Source organism: Sminthopsis crassicaudata, chromosome 2 (genome assembly GCF_048593235.1).
Source record: "Sminthopsis crassicaudata isolate SCR6 chromosome 2, ASM4859323v1, whole genome shotgun sequence".
Taxonomy (NCBI): domain Eukaryota; kingdom Metazoa; phylum Chordata; class Mammalia; order Dasyuromorphia; family Dasyuridae; genus Sminthopsis; species Sminthopsis crassicaudata.
In genome coordinates this window covers 541,792,382-541,815,791 of record NC_133618.1, presented here as the reverse complement: position 1 = coordinate 541,815,791, position 23,410 = coordinate 541,792,382, and the positions used below count along the sequence as shown (strand labels likewise).

The window sequence follows — 23,410 nt, the reverse complement described above, 5'->3', positions numbered from 1 at the left end:
CTAGGTGGTGCAGTGGATAGAGCACCAGCCCAGAAGTCAGGAGGATCTGAATTCAAATCAGAATCAGACACTTAACACTTCCTGTTTGAATGACCCTGGGCAAGTCACTTAACTCCAATTACCTCAGGGAAAAAAAAAAAAAAAAAAGACAAGACTAATAAAATGAGTCTCCTAGGATTACTTCTATTTTTTTTTCCCAATAGGGTGAGCCCTATAGAAATAACAATTTATCAAAAAAAAAAAAAGAGTAATTCTGGACCATTTCAACTGAAAATTCATTATGGAATGAGACAGTTCATTAGTGACTTTTAAAATCTTACTCCTAAAGGTAGCAAAACAAGTGAGTCCCACCAAAACTTGTCTAAAAAATTCATGGGCTCAGGCTCTAGTATCTAGAAAACAAATGGTCTTGGTGATCCAGTTTTAGAAATTTTTTTTTATGAAAGCAGCGAAAAAGCCCTTGCATCCTGACAAGGACATAAAAAACAATTTAGAACTCTATGAAACCCATACTAAAAAGTATCTAGAAGCAAAAAAGTAGAATAGATAGCAGAAAACAGTACTGGCTAACATTCAGATAGTGCTACATATTATAAAATAGTTTCCCCCCCCCCAAAGTGTGTTCATACAAAAAAAAAAATGTTCAAATTAAAATTAATTTTTATTTAATATCTCAGTGAGTTTGATTATAAGTGAGATAGTATTGTCAATCTACCACCTCAATTATATCCCTAGTTACCTCATGACAAACATAAGGGAAGTCCCATACCCTTTCCATACCCACAAAGGCTAGGCCTTTTCTGATGCATTTTAGTCTTTACTTTTCATTCTAAAAGTAGACTCATAAATTTTTTGCCTAGGAAACATGACAACAGAATATTTACTATGTTAATTAGTTTTAAAATTGCTTGAGTGATTCTAATTAAGAATCAGGAAGCTAATATTCATTGATGAAATCAACAAACAACTATTTCTTAAGTGCCTATTATGTGCCAAGCATCATATAATTTTTTTTCCGAGATTAGTTTTCCCAGTTTATGTGCAGGGGTGTGTTTTTTGGCTTGGTGGAATTACAGTAATTGATAAAAAAATTCTAGTCAGTGCTTAAAATCTTATAAACAAATGGGAGGAAAAATCCCAAAAGATTTTTATTAAAAACATTAAGAGCCTCTGAAAGTAAGGAAAATCACAAATCAGCAATGCATACTTTCTCTCACCTTTAAGATTCAGTCATTTAGCACTTAAGACAAATAATTTTCCTCAAAGCAGAAGAGAAAAAGGCTCAAGATTTAGACTCAGAAAAACAGCATTAAAGTTTTAGCATATTACTTTCCTATTCTGAGCTTCAGCTTTCTCATCTAGAAAAATGGAGATATCAGGGAATAGCTGAATAAGTTGTAGTACATGAAAGCAATGTAATATAAGAAATGATGAGCAGGCTTTTTTCAGAAAAACCTGGAAAGACCTATATGAACTGATGCTGGGTGAAGTGAGTAGAAACAAGAGAACATTGTACCGAGTAACAAAATTAAATGATGATCAACTGTGATAGACTTGTCTCTTTTCAACAATGTGGCAATTCAAGGCAATGACATTAGACTTGTGATGAAAAGAGTTATCCACATCCAGAGAGAGAACTATGGAAACTGTGGATTGGAACATGGTATTTTCATCTTTCTTTTGTTTTGTTAGCTTGGTTTTTTTTCTTTCTCATGGCTTTTTTCCCTTTTGTTCTGATTTTTCTTGCACATATTTAACCTATATCAGATTGCTTGTTATCTTGGGGAGGGAGAAAAATTTGGAACACAAAAGTTTTACAAAAATGAATGTTGAAAACTATTTTAAAATGTATTTGGAAAAATAAAGTACTATTTAAAAAAAAAAGAAAGAAAATGGGAATACTAATTGTAATGTTCTCTCTAAAATGTAATGTTCTCTTTGAGATTTTCTGGGATCTCTGGGAGCAGCTTTTGTTTCAGTTTAGTAATCACCACAAGTGCAGTGGTGTTAAAATTCAAATCTTTTATTATTTCCTTCAAAGTCTTGTCTCTTTTCCTGGGGCCCGGTTAGCTTTCTTAGAGGCCTATCTCTCTTGTTTTTCTGCCCTCTGAATCTGTCCAAATCCCAAGGTTTGCACTTCAGCCTCCGGCCATCACAAACGTGGACAATGGAATGAATCTGTCTCAGCCACCGAGAGCTTCTAGTGTGCTTGTCTTTTTTGGCCCTGAGATCTTCTAGCTTATATGTTCCACACTAAGAATATACCAATTATTATATCACTAGAAAACTATTATTTGTTGTAGGATTAAATCAATGCTAAACTAGATTCCATAAATCAATGCTAAACTCAATTCCATTTAGTACCTTGTTTCAAGTTCTAGCCCATAACATCTCCTTGTAGGATTAAATCAATCATGCTGAATCATGCTAAATTAGATAACTATTGTCTCTATCAAGTCCACTGACTTAGTCCTTTGTAAGAATCTTTTGTTTCAAGTTCAGAGTTTTGGTCCATACCAACTAATGCTACCAACGTTGAAATGCTTTAAGGATAAATTCTGTATAGAAATCAATTGGTATTATTACTTCCATGCTATCTACCACAAAGCTCCTGTCAGGAAAGCATTTGTAAGTTGTAAAGCTATTAAAATAACAATTCTTGTTTTGTCTTAAATTTTTTTTCTCAATTACATGTAAAAAATGAAAAGCATTCATTTAAAATTTTGAGTTCCAAATTTTCTTCCTTCCTTCTCCCCTCCATCAGAAAACAATTTGATATAGATTATTCATGTGCAGTCATGCAAAGTATTTCCCTATTAGTCATGCTACAAAAGGAAATGCAGTGCATCGGAATCCCATTAATAATTTCACTGGCAGTACATAGTACTTTTCATAGTAGATTCTTTGGAATTCTATTAGATCACTGTATGGCTGAGAATATGTAAGTCATTCATAGTTGACAATCATGCAATATAACTATTACTTCTGGTTCTGCTCACTTTACTTCTGCAACAGTTCATGCAAGTTTTGCTGGCTTTTTCAGAAAGCTTCCTGCACATCATTTCTTAGTGCACAATAGTACTCCAATCCACAACTTGTCCATTCCCTAATTGATGGACGTTCTTGCAATTTCCAATTTTTAGCCACTATGAAAAGAGCTGTTAGAAACTGAATATTTTATCCTAAAAGTAAACTTAACACATAAAAATGCATTATGAGCTTCTACACATTAAAAATTTAAGACAAATAGAAAAACAACCTTTTCCTATTTAGAGATATCTCTCTAAATGCTTTCAAAATTGCATTTGACCTCTTTCTGAAGAAAGTTGTCACTAGAAGTATATCCCTTTAGTTTTGTTAATACTGGGAAGAAAAATTCTAAATGTGCAAAGTCTAACTGCTTTTCAAGCAAATGAAGAACAAAAATATGGCACTATTTTCATAAAAGATGGCAAAAAAATGGCAGTGGCACAAAGACTCAAGCCAATCTCCAATGTCACAAATTAGATATACCATGTAGTTTTCTGACATACAAGAAAGTTATAGCATTAATAAGAATACTGTTTAATATTGATGGCGATGCTTATTATTTATATATGTATAGTCTCCCATCCAGAATTACTTATTACTGACTGAATTTAAACATATATATTTTTAGTATTTTTAATTAAATTTCTGTACAACAAAATTAGGCCCTAACCACAGTAAATAAACATATTTACACAAATGTACATCCTAGAATTCTGATGAAAGTGAAGATACAAGAGAATCTTCTATTCTTCATCTGAACATCCACCATCTTCTGTGGGATCAGGTTGCAAAGGACAAGATCTATGGGAAGAATACAAAGAATTTTAGAAGTTATTCAAGAATCAAACGCTTAAAAATAACAATTATAATGCTATCCCTAAAGGGAAATCAAGGCAGCACTGTTGGGTTTTAGGGGCTAGACAGAAAGGAAAAATAAATACTGCATCATCAAAAGCTGCACATAAAATGACAGGTACCTAAATATTCAGTACCCAGCAAAAAGTCATGTTTTAATTTTTTTCTATGATTCAGCAAAAAAAATCATACTATAATTCAGTATTTCCTCTTCAATAGATACTATAACTCATTATTATCATCTATATTCTTATTGAACATGTAGCCAAGCATATTGGTACATGAGTGATATGCAGCTTTCTACTTTAGCAATTTATTATCGTCTATCTAATAAATATTAGACAGCAAAAGTAATACAGTTGCAAAGAGCAGAGCTATATGGCTTGGCTGGGTTCTGGAAACTAATTACCAAATCTCATGCAAATCAACTTCATGTTCATTGTAACTTTTTCAAAGGAGAGAAATTATAAAACTAACTGTCATAAGGTGGGGGTTAAGAGTAAAAACAAAACAAAACAAACAAAAACCAACAGAAAACAAATTTCATCAAGACAAACTATTTAGCAGCACATGTTGTTTACAAAACAAATCTAGTTCAAGGTTCTCAATAATCAAGAACCCAGAACTTAACCCTTTATTCCAGTTTGGAAGAATGAAAAATGGGATGAAAGTTTCAAGATACTGGATTTTTTATTGGGAGAGGGAATCAGGAGACAATGAGGTGAGTGTAAGGGTTGACTGAAGGGGAGTGGAAGACAATCAGGAGACACGGGGGAAAAAAGAAAAAGGGAATGTTTTGTGACATTCTTTAAATTAGGTGCTCCTGGGAGAGGGAATAATTTTGTAACTTCTCCACTATCAGATTACATATAAGCAGCTGAAACTTAGCTCCACTTAAGTAGTGGTAAAAAAAAAAAAAAAAAAAAAAAAAGAGTGAGTCACGTATGTTACTTTTAATATCACAGGGTTTCCATGGGTGAGGAGCTGATCCTGAAGGCTGAGCCAGCTTGAGTAAAAACAAGACTTGGCAACTAAGTGTACCAATGGTATCTTTCCAGACTATGGACATTTTAGCTTGTCTTTTGAGATACATGTCTTTCTCTAATAGGATGGAAGTCACAAATAATAAAAGTTAAGACTTTAGAAGAAAAAAGCATTGATGACATTGGAATAAAAGTTAACCAGAGTATCTTATTCAGTCCCATAAATCTCATAAATTTGTAAGACAATGGCAAGCAAGGAATGATCAATGGTATGACAAATAAGCAGTCTGGGCCTAAGCCAGTTATTAGGTCACAATTTATCTTTATCCTCTAGCTTTTCTTGGAACAGTGAAAAGCACAAAAACTTATTTAGGAAACACAGGTCAAATATTATGCCATTACTCTTCTAATTTATAATCCCTACCTTCAATTCATATGTAGAGATAGATAAATCGTAAGATATAAGCAAGGAACATATGTAAAAGTAGCATTTCTTTGTCCAAATCTTTTATTTTTGCATAGAGTATTAATTTTTTAAAAGTTTACAGCTTCTTGAAAGAGACAGTATTTTAAAATTATTTCTTCATAAATTTTAAATAACTTAGATAAATCTAGGAAGAGTTGTACGAAGTGATGCAAAGTAAAGTAAGCAGACCTCAGAGAATAACACTGTAAACACAAAATAATATTGAAAGACTTATTTGAAAGTTTAAATCAATGCCATGACATACAGCTCCAAAATACAGTGATGAACATGCTATTTATCTTATGAAAAAAAAAAAAAAAAAAAAAAAAAAGTGAAAACCTCAAAGTACTCAATGAAACATGTTTCTAGACTTGTCCAATGTAGAGATTTGTTTTGGTTAACAGTGTCTGTCTGATATAAAGATTTTAGGTTTTTTTCAATTTGGAGTGAAGAGTTGAAAGTAGGGATGGAGATATCAAGAATTTTTTTTAAAGTAAGAAAAAGGGTCAGTGAAGCATTTTTGAAAATGCATAGAAGAGAACTAGTGAGAAGAAAATATGGATAAGTAAAACAACTTTAAAAATGAGATATTGAATTTATTCTCTATTTTAAAAGAAAAGCAAGCTCCTTCTAATTCAGATTTGCAGCTTCACATAAAATCTTTCTTGTTCTACTTTGTCTATAGTTTGTGAAATGCTCATCTTATTTGATGTTAAGTTCAGAACAATAAAACTAAAATCTCTTTCAAAGTAGCTTAAAAAGTACAAAATGGAACTTAAAGATCAAAGGAAATAATTCACATAGAGAATTATAGAATCATAGTAAGAGCTGAGATAACCCTATTACCAAAACAATGCCAGGCTCCAATTCTTAGAGGTAGCTAATTGTGACAATAGATGGAATGCTGGATCTTCAATCAGGGAATCTCATCCCGGAAAGTTCCAAAATAACCACAAACACTTACTAGCTGTGTGATCCTGTTTACCTCAGTTTCCTCAACTATAAAGTGAGTTGGAAAAGGAAATGGCAATATTTTTATCAAGAAAATTTCATATGGGGTTATGAAGAATCAGACATGGCCAAAAAAGGACTAAACAATTTTCTTTAAAAGATTAAAAAAAAAGGGGGGGCAATCTGCTAATAGTTGCAATGACATAGTTTGAGGTGTTTCTAAGGCTATTAAGATTTACATTTTAGAATTAGTTTAAGCAAGTGAGTGAAAACATTTTGGATCAAATTTTATCTCATTAGCTTTAATGCAAATTTTTAAAATGCTTAAAATGTTTTCAATTCAATTCAATTCAATTAAAACTTACTTTCTTTTAGATTTTTCTAGGCCACTACTTCCTGCCTCTGCTTCATCAGGAATTTGATTCTCTTTTTCTGAGTGTCTAGATGACATCCCAAAGAATTCTCCAATTCCTTTCTGCCATGTGGGTGTTGGGCGTATACATACTGGGTTCCCACCTGCATACTTACTTTCAACTGGAAAAGAAAAATGATATATTAGACTTATGAATATCACCTTTATGTAAACATGTATTTAATTTCCTGCTTACCTAAAAAAATCCCAAAGTACTTTTAATAACATTTATTTTCCAAAGTCTTTGGGAAATAATATTAATCCCAATTTAAAATGTCCTGGAACAAATGACATGCAAAAATGCATACTCAAGGAATCAATTAAGTTTAATGTGTTAGTCACTGAATGGAAAAATATTTCAGTTATTGGGAAATGAGTGTAAATTGTTATTTTTACCTTCTGAATCCAATTCTTCCTGTGCAACAAGAAATTCGGTTCTACACACATATATTGTATCTAGAATATACTGTAATATATTTAACATATATAAGACTGCCTGCCATCTGGGGGAGGGTTGGGGGAAGAAGGGAAAAAATCTGAACAGAAGTAAGTGCAAGGGATAATGTTGTAAAAAATTACCCATGCATATGTACTGTCAAAAAAAAGTTATAATTATAAAATAAAATAAAAAAAGAAAAAAACATTTCAGTTATGAATACTTTTGTACTTACCCAAAATTTTAAAACAAATGCAAAGATCTTATTTTCTAACAAAGACACTAAACTAGTAAATTTAGCAAAGTCATACAGTTGGGTAGCAAAGAGTAATGGTAGAAGAAATGCTGGTTTTAGAATCAGGAGACACAAAATAGATAGTACTAGATAGCTTATGGATTCCCTTCCAACTTTTTCAAAGATTTTCACTTTACCCACTTTATAAAACAAATTTAATTTGTGATAAAAAAGTAAAAGTGGAGATAAAAAAACTAATAAGGCTTAAACAGCTTTTGAGGAACTCCATTTCCCTAAATAAAGTTAATAGGAAGAATAAAATAAATACATTTTAGTTGTAGTTCAGCCACAGACTAGCTGAATGATTTTAAGTCAATAAGCCTTAGCTTTCTTGTAAAATGAGAGGAATCTTCCAGTCCCTTTCAGCTCCAAAATTCTATTCATTTATTAAGCGAAATTTAGGACCCTGATTTTAATTATTCTGCAAACCAGAAATTGCCACTGGCATCCCCATCCCCCCCCAAAAAAAAGAAAAGAAAAAGAAAATGAAATGTTTCCACTAGTTGCTCCTTTGCATCTATATAATGATATATTTTTTCAGTTTAAGATTTTAGGAAAAGTCAAGATCTTTCATGATCAAAAGTTTCAATAATTTTGATATTTGGGAAGCTACTTGGTTCAGTAGAAGAGTACAGGACCTGGAGTCAAAGAAAGTGGATTTAATTCCAGACTCTTACAATCCATGTGACCATGACAAAGACTAATTCACTTAAATTCCTCGGGGGCTTCAGTGCCCTCCAGTTAAAGGAGAAAGCTAGATTACCTTAATGGTTCAAGTCAATTATCCTCTGATCCGAAGAACCCTTAGGGATTGCCATCTGTCCTCCAGATTTCTGGCCTTTTCCATCATCCTTGAAGCTGAACTTTCATTTATATGTTGTCTCTCATTAGATATGGATGAAGCTCCTTGAGAGCAGAAACTGTCTAGCTATATTTATTTAAACTGTCTACTTGCATCCCCAATGCTTAAAGACATAATGGTTGACACATACTACATATTTAAATGTTTTTCAATCATTCATTCTTCCATTCACTTAAAAATCAGTTCCAAAGATTACACTCTGAATTGCTCTTGGGTCTCTTTATCCTTTCTCTTCCAAAGAGGGTCCTTCCTTAATCGTTGGATCCACAGCTCCAACCAGATCTCCACCTGAACAAGACTGACTCTTTTCCCAAATTCAGGTAATCAACAACTTTTCCTTTTATATTAAAGTCAATGTTATTCTTTCAGTTTCCTTTTCTATCCTCTTTTCACCTTCTGAAATACTTTCCTCCCCTTTACAACTTCCTGCTCAAGGAAGGCAAATACCAGTTAGCATTTCCTCTTATTTTCATGGGCAGGAGGGGAAATATGAATGTCATATTTGAAGGTATGTGGCCATACCTCGGTCAATCGAAAACAGTCAAAGGACAAGTCAAGTCAGCAATTATTTAACCATCTACTACGCCACTCACAGAGTTAGAAACGAGGAATACAAAGGCAAAAAAACAAACAATTTTCACTCTGGATAAGTTTACAATCTAATAGGAGAGATAAAACACTAATAATAATGTGCAAGCAAACTATATAAACAGATCAACCTGGAGATAATCTCTGAGGGAAGGCACTAGTATTAAGGGAATCAAGAAAGGCTTTCTGCAGAAAAGAGGATCTGAGCTGGAACTTGACAGAGACCTGGGATGAGTAAGAACCACATTCCAGGAGTGGAAGAGATAGTGAACTTTAAAGAGACGGCGTTTCTATAGCGCCGTACAGAGAGTTTTGCAAAGTCATTAACAGGTTATCTCACTTGCAAAGATAGGCTGGATTTAAAAATTATTATCCTCACAAAATACTTTCGTAAAGATCCCCACAAAATTAAAAGTTCGGATCATTAACAATGCTTTTTGAAATAAACAAATAAAAAAAGGGAGCTCTGGCCACCAAGCCACAAGCTCGGCCCGGCAAACCTGCTCCGGCTCGAGCCCGATCCCCACAAGTCTGCTGTCCTTCGGGGGACAGCAGAGCAGGTCCTTACCTTTCCGGGACGGGGGCGAAGAAGAGGCGTTGGCGAAGCTGGAGTGACCCAGCGCCTTCCGGGGTGCTCGAGCCGCTACCACTGAGGGCAGAGAGAAACAAGGCGATGAGAAAGTCGGAGAAGACAGAAGAGAAGAAGGAGAAAGAAAGGGCTAGGAAGAAGGGGACCCGACCTTCTGCAGACTGTCCTGCAGAAGGAAACTCTGGGCCGCCAGCCTCCGGGACAGGTTTTTGGCGCGCAGGCTCAACGGAGCAGCCCGAGTAACCTGCACCCAGCCCAGCCCAGCGAAATTACCTTTTCGGTAGGAGCCGGGCAAGCAGTCGGCCTTAGTCCGCACCATGACCAAAGCTGGAGGGGATGGACAAACTCCGGGGATAGGGACAAAATCAGCGGACTGCGTTCAGAGCCTGCGGAAAGTTGCGCAGCTGGAAAACTAGACTCCCGCGCGCCCGGCTCCGCCATTTAAACCAGCCGGTTTCCCGCGCCCTGGCTGGGCTCGACACCTCCCCCTTTCCCGTTGGCTCATTCTCCGATTCATGGGCTAATCAACAGCGTCCAGCGATGTAGGAAACCAGACAGGATGAAGAATAGAACCATCCATCAAAGCAGAGAGACTTGTCATTGGTCCTTGCTTCGGGATGGGCGCGGCTTTCCCTAGGAGCCGCGTAATCTTGTCTGTAACCTACGTACATACACACATACACACACACCCGTACGAAAAATTTGGCGAAAGTTATTAAAAAAACTGAAGTGTGAATTTATTTTTATACAATTTATAAATTTAAACAATTACAATTAAATTTATTATTTGTAAATAACATTTAGAAATTACGTATATCCAATTCGAATGAGTTTAACAATTTCATTCTTTTTTCTTAATTAAAAAAAAAAAGCCGGCATGTGCAAGACATTTATTTTTATTTAAAGATTACACAAATTTAGTTCAATCGAGATTTTTAAAAAACTAAGTAGTTTTTAAAAGACCCTAAAATTTATGTTGTTTTACAGATTACACAAATCCACTTTAATTGAGTTTTTTAAAAATCCCCAAATTGAATATTATTGTTCTGTAAGAAATGACCAACAGGAGAAATACAGAGAGTCTTGGAGAGACTTACATCAACTGACGCTAAGTGAAACGAGCAGAACCAGAAGATCATTATACACTTCAACAATGATACTGTACGAGGATGTATGCTGATGGAAGTGGATTTCTTCAACATAGAGAAGAGCTAATCCAATTCCAATTGATTAATGATGGACAGAATCAGCTACATCCAGAAAAGGAACACTGGGAAATGAGTGTAAACTATTATTTTTACCTTCTGAATCCAATTCTTCCTGTGCAACAAAAAATTCGGTTCTACACACATATATTGTATCTAGAATATACTGTAATATATTTAACATGTATAAGATTGCCTGCCATCTGGGGGAGGGGGTTGGGGGAGAAAGGGAAAAAATCTGAATAGAAGTAAGTGCAAGGGATAATGTTGTAAAAAATTACCCATGCATATGTACTGTCAAAAAAAAAAAGTTATAATTATAAAATAAAATAAAAATTAAATTTAAAAAAAAATCCCCAAATTGATTAATAAAAAAGAAAGAAAAAAAGAAAAAACGGTATTTCTTATGATTGAGTCTTGGGATAGCTAGATAAGCAAAAAAAGAGATTGCTGTTCAGTGAAATTAGGCTCTCCACAAAGTTGGGGGAAGGGACTAAATATAATTGAATGAGTTTGGGAATTGGAAGGTATTTATTTTAGGGATCATCTTCCTCTTTTTAAACGTGAAGAAACTGAGGCCCAGAGAGGGGAAGGAACTTTTTTTTTTTTTTTTTTTTTTCAAAATCCCAAAGGCAAGAAGATGTAAGTTCAAAATTTGAACTCAAGTACCCTGACTTTAAATTTATGGAAATTTCTGGATCTTTCATTCCTCCTCACTAATGTGATTCCTTTAAGGGTCAAAAATTATTCCCTATTCAACTTTCATTTTCTCATCAGTCTTATTCAAAAATTTTACTCTGGACCTTTTAACAGTATTGTCTCAAGAATTTCTACCACTCACCTTTGCCTACTTGGAATAATTTTTATGAATTTTTCAGTTTAAATACTACCTAAGAGATATTTCACTTTAAAAATTATTTGAATTATTTTTTAGGTTATACATGTACTTTTTCTTCTTACATATTTCCATATGAGTCATGTTGCAAGAGAAAAATCAGAAAAGGGGAAAAACCATAAGAAAAAAAAGAAGACAGACAAAGATAGTTTGCTTCGATCTGCATTCAATTTCCATAGTTCTCTCTCTGCATGTATTGGAATTGCTGAGAAGAGCTAAATCTAGCATAGTTGATCATCACACAATCTTGTAGTTAGTTGTGTACAATGTTTTCCTGGTTCTGCTTGCTTCACTCAGCATTTGATATCTCATTTTGGTGTGAAAGTGACCCTTGATTCTCTAGGTTAACGTCTTAGAACATAAACTCTGGCAGGTTTAAAGGCTTTGGGCAGAAGTGAATCCTTCCTTCTTATATGAAAGACTATTCTAGTTAAAAAGCAAATAGTAGTTAAAAAGCTCTTCCAAGATCTTAAGATATGTGGATTCAGAGGATCTTTAACAGATTGTGTTTAGGATAGTAAAAGTTAGACTACTGAACACAATCAAGGAATTAACAATTCTTTGTGATACAAAATTAGGAAGGCTATCTCTAGAATCTGAAAAAAACTAAAGCTTAAAGTATTTCTTTATAGCTTCTTCTAGTTCCAAGCCTCTGGCAAATATAAAATTAATCACACATTAAAGAATATAATTTCATCATTCATGAATTCTATTTTATTATTCATCATTCATACCTTCAATTATTGTAGCCCTTGAGACTTTAGTTACTCTTTAAGAGGGCTTACAAGTGAGTACTAAGTTTGGGGTAAATATTAAGTTAGGGAGGATCCCTGTCACTATGTGCTTTTCTCCTTGTTTATAAGTCTAACAGAAATGTTAAAAGGCAACCATATCTCGGAAGAATTATCCAAAGATCTTTTAAATAAGGTAGTCTGAGAAGGAAGGGAAAGTGTTAAGGGTTATGGGATGAATAGAGGGCCTAAAGAGTTGCTTTTTTTTTTTTTTTTTTTTTTAACAATAATGATGAAAGAGAAAATACCGATTTTGGTTGAAGAAAAATGGAGAAAAGAGGAAGGGATATTTAAAAACCCATAATTTAAATGTACTGTAATTGACAGTCCAGGAATGTTTCCTAAGAAGTTTAATAAGCTGTTTCTTCTGAATATGTTTAAGTTCATTATAGATTAACTATAAGTCAGAAAGCTTGATTTGGATTCCGGGTAAAATTCTAGAATTACTATTAAAGGCATAGTTAGTAAATATATAAGTCTTTCTATATGCCAGCAAGGCATCATTAAAAGAACAGGTGATACCAGAATTGTCTGTTTGACAATTACTTAATCAGAAAAAATTTTGTAGACATTATTTCTTCAGATTTTAGCAAGAGTATTTTTCGCATCATTGGTTACAATCAATAAATGTTGCATTAAATTACAGTGTATTTGTATACCTACCATGAAAGATAATACCTTTTAAATAGCGTTTTATAACTTTCTTGAATCTATTAAATTTAAATTTTTTTAAATTTAATTTAATTAATATTTTCCCCAGTACAGGCTTTTGTTTTTTTTTTTACATTTCTTTTTTAAATTTTTGAGTTCTAGGTATTCCCCTCTACAATTAAGAAACCACATGTGAAGTTATGCAAAACCTTTCTATAAAAATCAAGTTCTGAAAGAAAACATAGATCTTCCATCCTAAAGAAAATAAAAACCCTCAAGACAAATTAAGTTTAAAAAAAAAAAAAAAGAATAGAGAAAGAGAGAATGCTTCAATCTATTTTCATATACAATCAATTCCTTCCTATCCTATGGATAGGATTTTTCATCAAAAGTTCTTCAGAGTAGTCGTGGATGGATGATTGTACTAATGAGAATAACATTTCAGAACATTTCTATTACTTTGTATACAGTACTACAGTACATTTCACTTTGAGTTCATGGAGAACTTTCCAAGTTGTTGTTTTTTTCCTGAATGCATCATGCTCATCATTTCCTATAGAAGAATAATATTTCATCACAAACATATACCAAAGTTTATTGAGTCATTCCTTAATTAATGGGGCATCCCCTCAATTTCCAATCTTTTTTTTTTTTTTTTTACCTGAGAAGAGAGCTGTCATATTTTGTACACTAGTTGACTTTCCTTTTTCTTTCTTTCTTTCTTTCTTTCTTTCTTTTTTTTTTTTTTTTAAATCTCTTTTGGAATTCACGCCTAGTAGTGTTGTTGTTAGATCAATGAATATGAAAAGAATTTATGGCTCTTTGAGCACATATCATATTTTGATCATTTATCAATTGGGGCATGCCTTTTTTTTTTTTTTTTTTAAATAAATTTGACTCAGTTCCCTCTATGTTTGAGAAATGAGGTCTTACCAGAGAAACTTGCTTCAAAATTCTTTTTATCATCTTCCCCCCTTCCCCTCCTATTTTCCTGCAGGGTAAGATAGATTTCTTATACCCATATTGAGTATGAATGCTATTTCCTCTTTGAGCCAATTCTGATGAAAATAAGGTTCACGCTGATCCAACCATTCTGGAGAGCAACTTGAAACTATGCCCCCAGGGCTATGCTCTTTGATCCAGCAGTGTTTCAATTGGGTTTGTGTCCCAAAGAGATCATAAAGCAGGAAAGGGACCCGTGGGTGTTTAAAAAAAAAAAAAAAAAAAAAAAAAAAAAAGTAGCAGCCCTTTTTGTAGTGGCTAGAAACTGGAAACTGAATGGATGCCCATCAATTGGAGAATGGCTGAATAAATTGTGATATATGAATGTTATGGAATATTATTGTTCTGTGAGAAATGATCAGTAGGATGATTTCAGAGAGGCCTGGAGAGACTTACATGAACTGATCCTGAGTGAAATGAGTAGAATTAGGAGATCATGTACATGGCAAAAAGATTATACAATGATCAATTCTGATGGAGGTCACTTTTTTCAGTAGAGAGGTAATTCAGGCCAATTCCAATGGTCTTCTGATTGAGAGAGTCATCTGCATCCAGAAAAAGGATTGTTGTAACTGAGGACGGATCACAGCATAGTATTTTCACCTTTTTGTTGTTATTTTCTTTCTTATTTTTTTTCCTTTTGATCTGATTTTTCTTATGCAGCATGATAATTGTGGAAATATGTATAGAATATTTGCACATATTTAACATAGATTACTTACTGTGGGGAGGAAGAGGAGGGCAAGGGAAGGGGAAAAATTGGAACAAAAGGTTTTGCAAGGGTAATGTTGAAAATTATCCATGCATATATGAATATTATGGAATATTATTGTTCTGTAAGAAATGACCAACAGAATGATTTCAGAAATGCCTGGAGAGACTTACATGAACTGATGTTGAGTGAAATGAGCAGGACCAGGAGATCACTATATACTTCAACAACAATACTTTATGATGGTCAATTCTGATGGATGTGGACATTTTCTTTTTTTTTTTTTTTTTTTTTTTTTTCCTGAGGCTGGGGTTAAGTGACTTGCCCAGGGTCACACAGCTAGGAAGTGTTAAGTATCTGAGACCAGATTTGAACTGCGGTTCTCCTGAATTCAAGGCTGGGGCTCTATCCACTGCGCCACCTAGATGGATGTGGCCATTTTCAACAATGAGATGAACCAAATCAGTTCCGATAGAGTAGTAAAGAACTGAACCAGCTACACCCAGCGAAAGAACTCTAGGGGATGACTATGAACTACTACATAGAATTCCCAATCCTTCTAATTTTTTCTGCCTGCATTTTGGATTTCCTTCACAGGCCAATTGTACACTATTTCAAAGTCCGATTCTTTTTGTACAGAAAAAAAAACTGTTTGGACATGTATACATATATTGTATTTAATTTATACTTTAACATATTGAACATGTATTGGCCAACCTGCCATTGGGGGTGGGGGGGTAGAGGAGGGAGAGGGGGAAAAGGAGGGGAAAAATTAGAACAAAAGGTTTCACAATTGTCAATGCTGTAAAATTACCCATGCATATATCTGGTAAATAAAAACTATTAAAATAAAAAAGAAAAAAAAAAGAACATTATCCATGAATATGTTTTGAAAATAAAATATTTTAATAAAAAAAGAGAAAGAGAGAGAATAAAGTTCATTCCCTCACTCTTTCCCCCCTCTTCCCCTCCACTGTAAAAGCTTTTTTTTGCCTTTTTTTAAAATGGCAGACAATTTGTACTATTCTACTTCTCCCTTTCCCTTTCTCCCAGTATATTCCTCTCTCTTTGAATCTATTAAAATTAGGAAAAATGAATTCTTTAAATTTTTAAAAATAATAACTTTTTGTTTTTTCAAAACACATCCAACAATAGTTTAACAAATATTGTGTTCCAAATTGTTCTCCCTCCCTCCCATCTTTCCCCCTTCTCTAGAGAGCAAGTAACCCAAAATATAGGTTAAACATGTGTATGTCTTCTAAACATATTTCCACATTTATCAAGCTGCATAAGGAAAATCATATCAAAAAGGAAAAAATGAGAAAGAAAACAAAATGCTAGCAAATAACACTAACAAAAAAGGTGAAAATACTATGTTGTGATCCATATTTAATCCCCCCATAAATCCTTTCTCTGAATGCATATGGTTGTCTACACCACAAGTCTATTGAATTAGTCTAATTGTTTTTTAGTACAGAAATTGTGAGGGGTCATCATTTAATAAAAAAAAAAAAAAAAAAAAAAAAAGCTGGAGAAATCTCTAAAAGCAAAGCAAAGTTTATTATATGTTCTCCTGAGAATCGGGAGTCCCACCCATCAAAGGAAGCCCCTTCTGGGGCAGGGCTAACACTTTTAATCCCTAACACAAATACCCCCTCCCACCACTGACCCTCATCCTTATTGGCTGAGAGTCTTGCATTCTAAACTGAGATCTACTCAAGAAATTGAACTTGACCAATAAATACATAGTTGCCCATATTTGACTGAAATAGGGAGAAAATGATGTCATAGTTGCTCATATTTGACTGAAATAGGGAGAAAATGATGGGAGGATCCAGGAAGGGCACTTAAGTATGCCCTTGACTCAATCTTCAAAGTCCTTCAGGCCCACTCAAAATTCTGAAGTAGATAAAACCATTTTCACAACTGTCTTGAAAGATCTCAACTCATCTCGTTCAGTCCCTCCTCTTATTTGTACACTGATATCTCTTCAAATTTTTGTAACAACTTCACATTCCCTATGGAATTCCTCATCCCCTTCTGCTTCCTGTTGGTCTTCTTGGGCCACTGGCTCCCACCCTTGTCCTTTTAACACCATCAATCTAACGGACCCTTCAGCTTTCTTTTCCAACCTAATCATTCTAGATAATGAGTTTTGGACAATTGGTTATCAATCGGATCAAATAAGGTATGCAGATAGGGAGTAATATAACAGCACTAAAAACTATAAGGCCAAATCAAAGGAACTGCTTCCACCAGCTTTCCCCAAACCAGGACCACCAGGAAATATTGAACAGTGAGGTCCAAGCCTGTACAGGAACATGAGCAAGTTTCCTAATGTTCTTAGTGATTTCTATGTTATAAAACAGCCTCTGGTTTAAGTAGCTTGGTCAGCCAAAAGATCTAGTGCCTTAGTAGTCTGATTGGTGATAATCTCTACAATTGTTGAAGCCTAATTATCCTGTACAACATATATATTGAGTTCTATATCCCCAACTTCCATCTTGAGCCCAGGTGGCTGGCTCATACTCTTTAACTATTCTTTCTGGAGGACAGGCATCACCCCAACCATTTGCATCTCCAGTCTGAGTAATGTTAGTATCTAAACACTATTTCCCTCTTCCCAAATCATTGTACAACTGAATCTGTAAATACTGGTTTGCCTATTCAGGAAGAAAGAAAAATTTTGGCCTTGTTAGTCCAATATAATAAATCCCTGTCCAATTAAGAGGTAGGTGAGTATAGGCAGTTAAACCACAGATCCAATAATGATCCTTTAGATCAGGTTGTTCCCTTGAAAATATGTCTGAACTAATGATACTGTATGAGGATGTATTCTGATGGAAGTGGATATCTTCAACATAGAGAAGAGCTAATCCAATTCCAAATGATCAGTGATGGACAGAAACAGCTACACCCTGAGAAGGAACACTGGGAAATGAGTGTAAACTGTGAGCATTTTTTTTGTTTTTCTTCCCAGATTATTTTTACCTTCCGAATACAATTCTTCCTTTGCAACAACAGCAACAACAGCAACAACAAAATTCGGTTCTGCACATATATATTGTACCTAGGATATACTATAAGATATTTAATATGTATGGGAATGCCTGCCCTCTAGGGGAGGGGGCGGAGAGAAGGAGGGGAAAAATTCAGAACAGAAGGGAGTACAAGGGATAATGTTGTAAAAAAAAAGAAAATTACCTATGCATATGTACTGTCAAAAAAAAAATGTTCTAATTATAAAATTAATTTTTAAAATGTCTGAACTATTCCTTTTAAAAGGGTAATATTGTTGGTCTCTTGTCCCTAGGGGACCTCCCTCCACAAAGTTGAAACCCAAAGCTCAGGGAAAGCCCCATGAGGTTCAACTATTATTACACTGCGAAGTTAAGATGAAATTCCCAAAGTAATTAATGTAAGAAAAGAAAAGTCCTAAAGTTACAATGCACTGGATTCAAAATTTGTGTTCCCAGTGGAGGTCCCCTCTTCAAATGTAATTTGAGGTCTCCCTTATCTTCAACTGTCTACTCCGATAAAGGTGCGCCACAGGTCCTTTTGTTCTGGTGTGGTGTGTCCAGCCTTGCTCCTAGGTACGAATCGCAGTGTCTGAAGTCAGTGTCACCTGGTAGGGTCCATCCCAGCACGGAGTCAGCTTCTGTCCTTCCAGGAACGGATCAACACCCAATCTCCAACCTGAATTCTATTTACAGGGAAACCTAGAGAAGTCTTAGCTATTAACCCTTTTTTGTTGAAGTTCTTGTCTTGTTGATGTCTTAGCAACGATTTAACATATCTCTTAAAGTGAAAGCCCAATATCTCTATGTGGCTTGGTTCTGATTCTGACCAGAGCAAGAGGAAGGCATTTAGTCTAAGGTAGTTGGGTCTCTAAAGATAATTTAGTCAGGTGCCATTTTATTTCTTGATTCATCCTTTCTACTTTCCCAGAAGAGGGAGGATGCCAAAGGGTATGGAGATCCCAAGGGATTTCTAAGGCCCCACGTAGATTCTGCAACACCTGGGCAGAAAAATGTGTCCCCTGATCCAAGTCTATTCTCGAGGCAGTTGTTTGGCCTGAGGGGAATGCCTCTACCCATGAGATCAGATGGTCCACTATGAATAGCAAGTTTTTGAGGCGACCCTGGTGGCAGCTCAGCAAAGTCCACCTGGATGCTTTGGAATGGTCTGATTCCTGGACCTTGCCCCCTTTGGGATCTAGTGTTGAGCAGCCTTGTTATTCCTTTGACCAACAAGACAGCTGTCCACCAGTTGTCAGGCCATAGTATATAGGCTGGTGGAAACATACCTTGTCAGCACAGCATCACACAGGTTTTGGACATCCCAATGACTGCCCCGGTGCAGTTGCTGAAGGACCTGCCTCATACTTGCTTTGGTCAGTACCTCTCTGCCATCAGGTAAGAGCCATCGTCCTTCCGAGTTCTCTTTTCCTTCTGGGTAAAAGTGGGAGAGTCTAGACTAGGGGAAGTATAGGTATCAAGGCCATTATATGAGAAATCTGGTCTCCAGCTCCCTTGGCCTCCTCATCTGCTAATCTATTTCCCCTTATCTCAAAAGAACTTCCCATCTCATGTCCCTTTACTTGTATTACTGCTACATTCCTAGGAGCCAGAATATTTTCCACTACCTCTCTGACTCTGGACCAATTCTTTACCCTTACTATTTAGAAACACTCTTTTCTCCCAAATCCTTCCAAATACATGCACTATACCCCAGGCATATTTCGAATCAGTGTATACATTCCCATCTTGATCCCTCAAAAATTTCAACTTTCAACGCTTGATTTAAGGCATACAATTCACAAGTTTGAGCTGACCAATGGGCAGGTAGACTGCCCTTGGTAACAGAGGAAGTTTTATCTCCATCCACAATAGCAAATCCATTTTTCCTTTTCCCCTCTACCATCCTAGAAGAGCCATCTATAAACCAATTTACTCCCCCAGGTATTGGAGATTCTTATAAATCCTGTCTTTTGTTTGAAAATCAATTAACTCTAAACAATAATGTTCCTCTCTGGGGGATGGTTCTGTTCTAGGGGACAAAAAGAAAGTAGGATTAAAATTATGATATTGGTTGATTACCAGATCATCCTTTTCTAATAGTATTGCCTCATATTTCAACATTCTGGAATCTGTGAGCCATCTCCCAGCCCTCTGATTTAATATTGTTCTTACTTGGGGTGGGACACTATAAAACTGCTTTCAAAGGTGAGCTTCCTACTCTCTTCTACTAAGAGAATGGTAGCAGCTACTCCTTGTACACAGGTCAGCCATCCTTTGGCTACCGGATCTAATACTTTAGAAAGGAAAGCCACTGGTCAGGGGCAAAGGATCAGCAATGCAACATGGGCAGATGATCTATAAGTCTCCTTCCCTTCACCTGGAGTGAATTCCCCTTCATTTCATTTTCTCTGCATATTTAATGGGGAATTTGTTTGGGTGTCAAAAGTTCTCTTTCCATATAGCGCCTCCCCCCCATGATTGTGCAAAACATGGAAAAAACGCATCTGAAGACAATATAGATCTTTGATAAGTAAGTCAGGTGTCTAGGATTGGGGTTTCAGAGATAGCCCTGCCTTCCATCAACATACAGTGTAAAAGGCTCTATGCAGATTAGTAGGGTCCTAAAAACAAAACAAAAAAAAAAAAAAAAACCTTAGCCTACTCAGGGCTTGATCAGATTCCCAGCTTTCTCTCAAAGAACAAAAGGCAAAGTGGGAATGGCCCCAAGTACTGGGGTGAAGTAAGCCTGTAGATAGAGAAACTCTAGCTCCAGGAAATAAAAGGGTTAAAAGATATTATTAATAGCAGCAACCAAAGTCTGGGCTGTAAATTAAAATATCTACATACTTGTATATCTCACTGACCACTTGCTCTGATTACAGACATTTGCTATAAGAAGAAAAATCAGGGACATGATTTATTTAAGGCATTTTTTTTCTTCAGATAACTGTCCTAATTTTTAACCATTCCACCTTCATATGGTGGAGTTTGATGACCTATGCAGACAGTCATACCTGAATTCAAAACTCCAAGTAAATATTAGCTGCAATCCAAAAAGATTTTATCTCCTACAGCAATTATCATTAATCAAGGCTTCAGATGAATCTAATTCTTAAGAATCACAGTAAAAGATTCATCCTAGAAAGTTCACAGATTATACAGCTTATCTTTCATATCTAAGTAGATGGTTCTAAGTTTAACATTACACAGATCATTTTGCCTTTAAAATACTCAATACAAAGAAAAATTCTAAATTGTATGTTGTCCATCCTGTTTCCACATAAAAGAAAATTTCAGATCTTTCAGATTTAACATTAATACTCTCTTCATTCTAAAAAAATAATTAAATTTTTGCAAATAACCCTATCAAATTATCAGAGCAGATTAAAATCCTGCTCTAGGTTTTTTTCTTTTTAATCATATTCCTTAAACAAGGAGACTATTATGTACGTAAATAAACATTAAATAATTTGCTTTAGACAGATGGGATCTTAGTAGAAATGAATTACTTTCAGAATACTTAAAATTCCAACAAATTCCTTAAAATAAAACATTCAGTTATTAACACCATATAAATGTAGGCTGTTACTTTAAACAGTAGAAACAATTAATATCTGAACCAGCAAGGAGCTGCTGTTGTTAAAAAGCCACCATACTTAATGGGGGAGAGGGGGATTAGACCACCTGACAAGGTCCTTCTCCACATGCCATCATGCTTCCAGACTTTAACTTATCACAGCTAACCTTTTTAGGGTACCATTTATTTCCCCCAGGATCCAATCTGCCAGTTCAAGACAGGACCCAACCTCAGAGGAGTCCTTTTCCCATGGTAAATGACAAAGTCACTAGGGAATTTTTTCTTCCCCATTTCTGGAAAGCTATTTTCCTCTCTTTTTCCTTCTCTCACACCATCTCTTCCTATCCCATCTCTCTTTCTCCTCCCAAAGCTTACTTGTTCAAACCTTTTCCGATGTTAAACACTCCCAAACCAATACTAGATGCTCCATTTAAACTATTAATTGCTTTTGCAAATCAATCAATCTTTCTTGTCCCTTGTCTTTAAGTTAAAAAAAAAAAAAACTTTAAACTTCAAGGTTCACAAATAACTGAACCAAATTTCATCAAACTTATACATGCCCAACAGAGCTGACAAATTTTTAAGGTATAACTCAGTTACAAATTACCCGATACTTCTAGAAAACAACATACCATCTAAGTAGGGAGATACAACCACAACCTCCCCTAAGGTAAGCTACCAGTATTTTGTTTTAATAACCTATATTTTAACTTAAAATCCCAAACACAGCTTTAAATTCCCAATAATATAAAACTACTTTTGCCATCATATTTAAAATAATGAATTTCATTAAATAGCAGTTTTTTTTCCCCTGGCCCTACTTGGCCCTGCTGCAGTAAAGACATGTGGGAGAGAAAGGAAAGAAGCCACCATCTTCACTCTCTCAATCCCACCTACTTCCCTGATGTACAGGGTTATTGTGATCCCAAATGAGATTGAGATTACCCCTGCACATGGAGGATTTCTCCTGTCCCACTCCTCCATAGCTACACCTCGGATTAGTCCCCTCTCCTCTTGTGAGAAGAGAGAATTCAAAATAGATATAAATTCTCCTCCCCTACTCCAAGGGCTCCTGGAGGGGTTGATGCAATTAAATCCTCTCCCTTCCCTTTCAGGTACAAATTTAGTTTTTTGGCACACCCTGTTTGCAAGGGAGCCATACTTAGGCAAAATAGTGCCTCCATCAATATCTTTGTCACCTCAGATAAAACAACACCTTATCATCTTTTTCTTGCTTTTTCTTCATATTTTGTCAGTTTGTTCCCATTACTTATCTCCCAAGGGACTATCTACCAGCATTTTATGATCATTTTTCTCATCTCTGCAAGGGCTGGCTGGGAGTGGGCCACACCCATTGAATTTGGATGGAATCTAAATTCCAAAATGCCCAAACATGCCAATTGTCACCAACTGACCCTAGTCAGCCAAGAAGGACTATCCTATCCTATCCTGTCCAAAGCCCCCTCCAGAATCTGTAACTAGACTCAAGGGGCTCACAGAAGGCTTACCTCTTGGTTGCTGTGCAGCAAATTGCTTGACTGATCTGTCCTCCACCGAACCAGTTGGAATTTTACTGCTCTGAGTTTCTCCACTTTGGGCCTATTTACTTTGGGGAGCAAGAAGAAACCACTGGATGCTGGCGGGCTGCCTAAATCAGGGCAGGGTACCACCCTGCTAGCACCCAGGAGTTCACTTACTCACCGAGTAATGTGATTGTGACTAGCCCGCAAAACTGTGTGGTACAGAAATGGTGAGGGGTCTACATTTAATAATAATAATAATAATAATAAAGCTGGAGAGATCTCTAGAAGCAAAGAAAAGTTTATTTTACATTCTCCAGAGAATCCGGAGTCCCACCCATCAAAGAAGCCCCTTCTGGGGCAGGGTTAACACTTTTAATCCCTAACACAAATACCCCCTCCCACCACTGACCCTCATCCTTATTGGCTGAGGATCTTACATTCTAAACTGAGATCTACTCAAGAAATTGAACTTGACCAATAAGTACATAGTTGCCCATATTTGACTGAAATAGGGAGAAAATGATGTCATGGGAGGATCCAGGAAGGGCATTTAAGTATGCCCTTGAC

General features: G+C 35.6%; 1 protein-coding gene across 1 annotated transcript; it reads right to left on the bottom strand.

Annotated features, from left to right (window-relative positions):
* Positions 1–642: 642 nt before the first annotated feature.
* Positions 643–9,963, bottom strand: PCLAF (PCNA clamp associated factor). The gene is made up of 4 exons (XM_074294843.1): positions 9,741–9,963; positions 9,447–9,527; positions 6,651–6,819; positions 643–3,831 (listed from the first exon to the last, which is right to left on the bottom strand). The coding sequence occupies exons 1-4, from the start codon at positions 9,784–9,786 to the stop codon at positions 3,774–3,776; spliced, it is 354 nt and encodes a 117-aa protein (XP_074150944.1). The 5' UTR covers positions 9,787–9,963; the 3' UTR covers positions 643–3,773.
* Between the last annotated feature and the right edge of the window lie 13,447 nt (positions 9,964–23,410).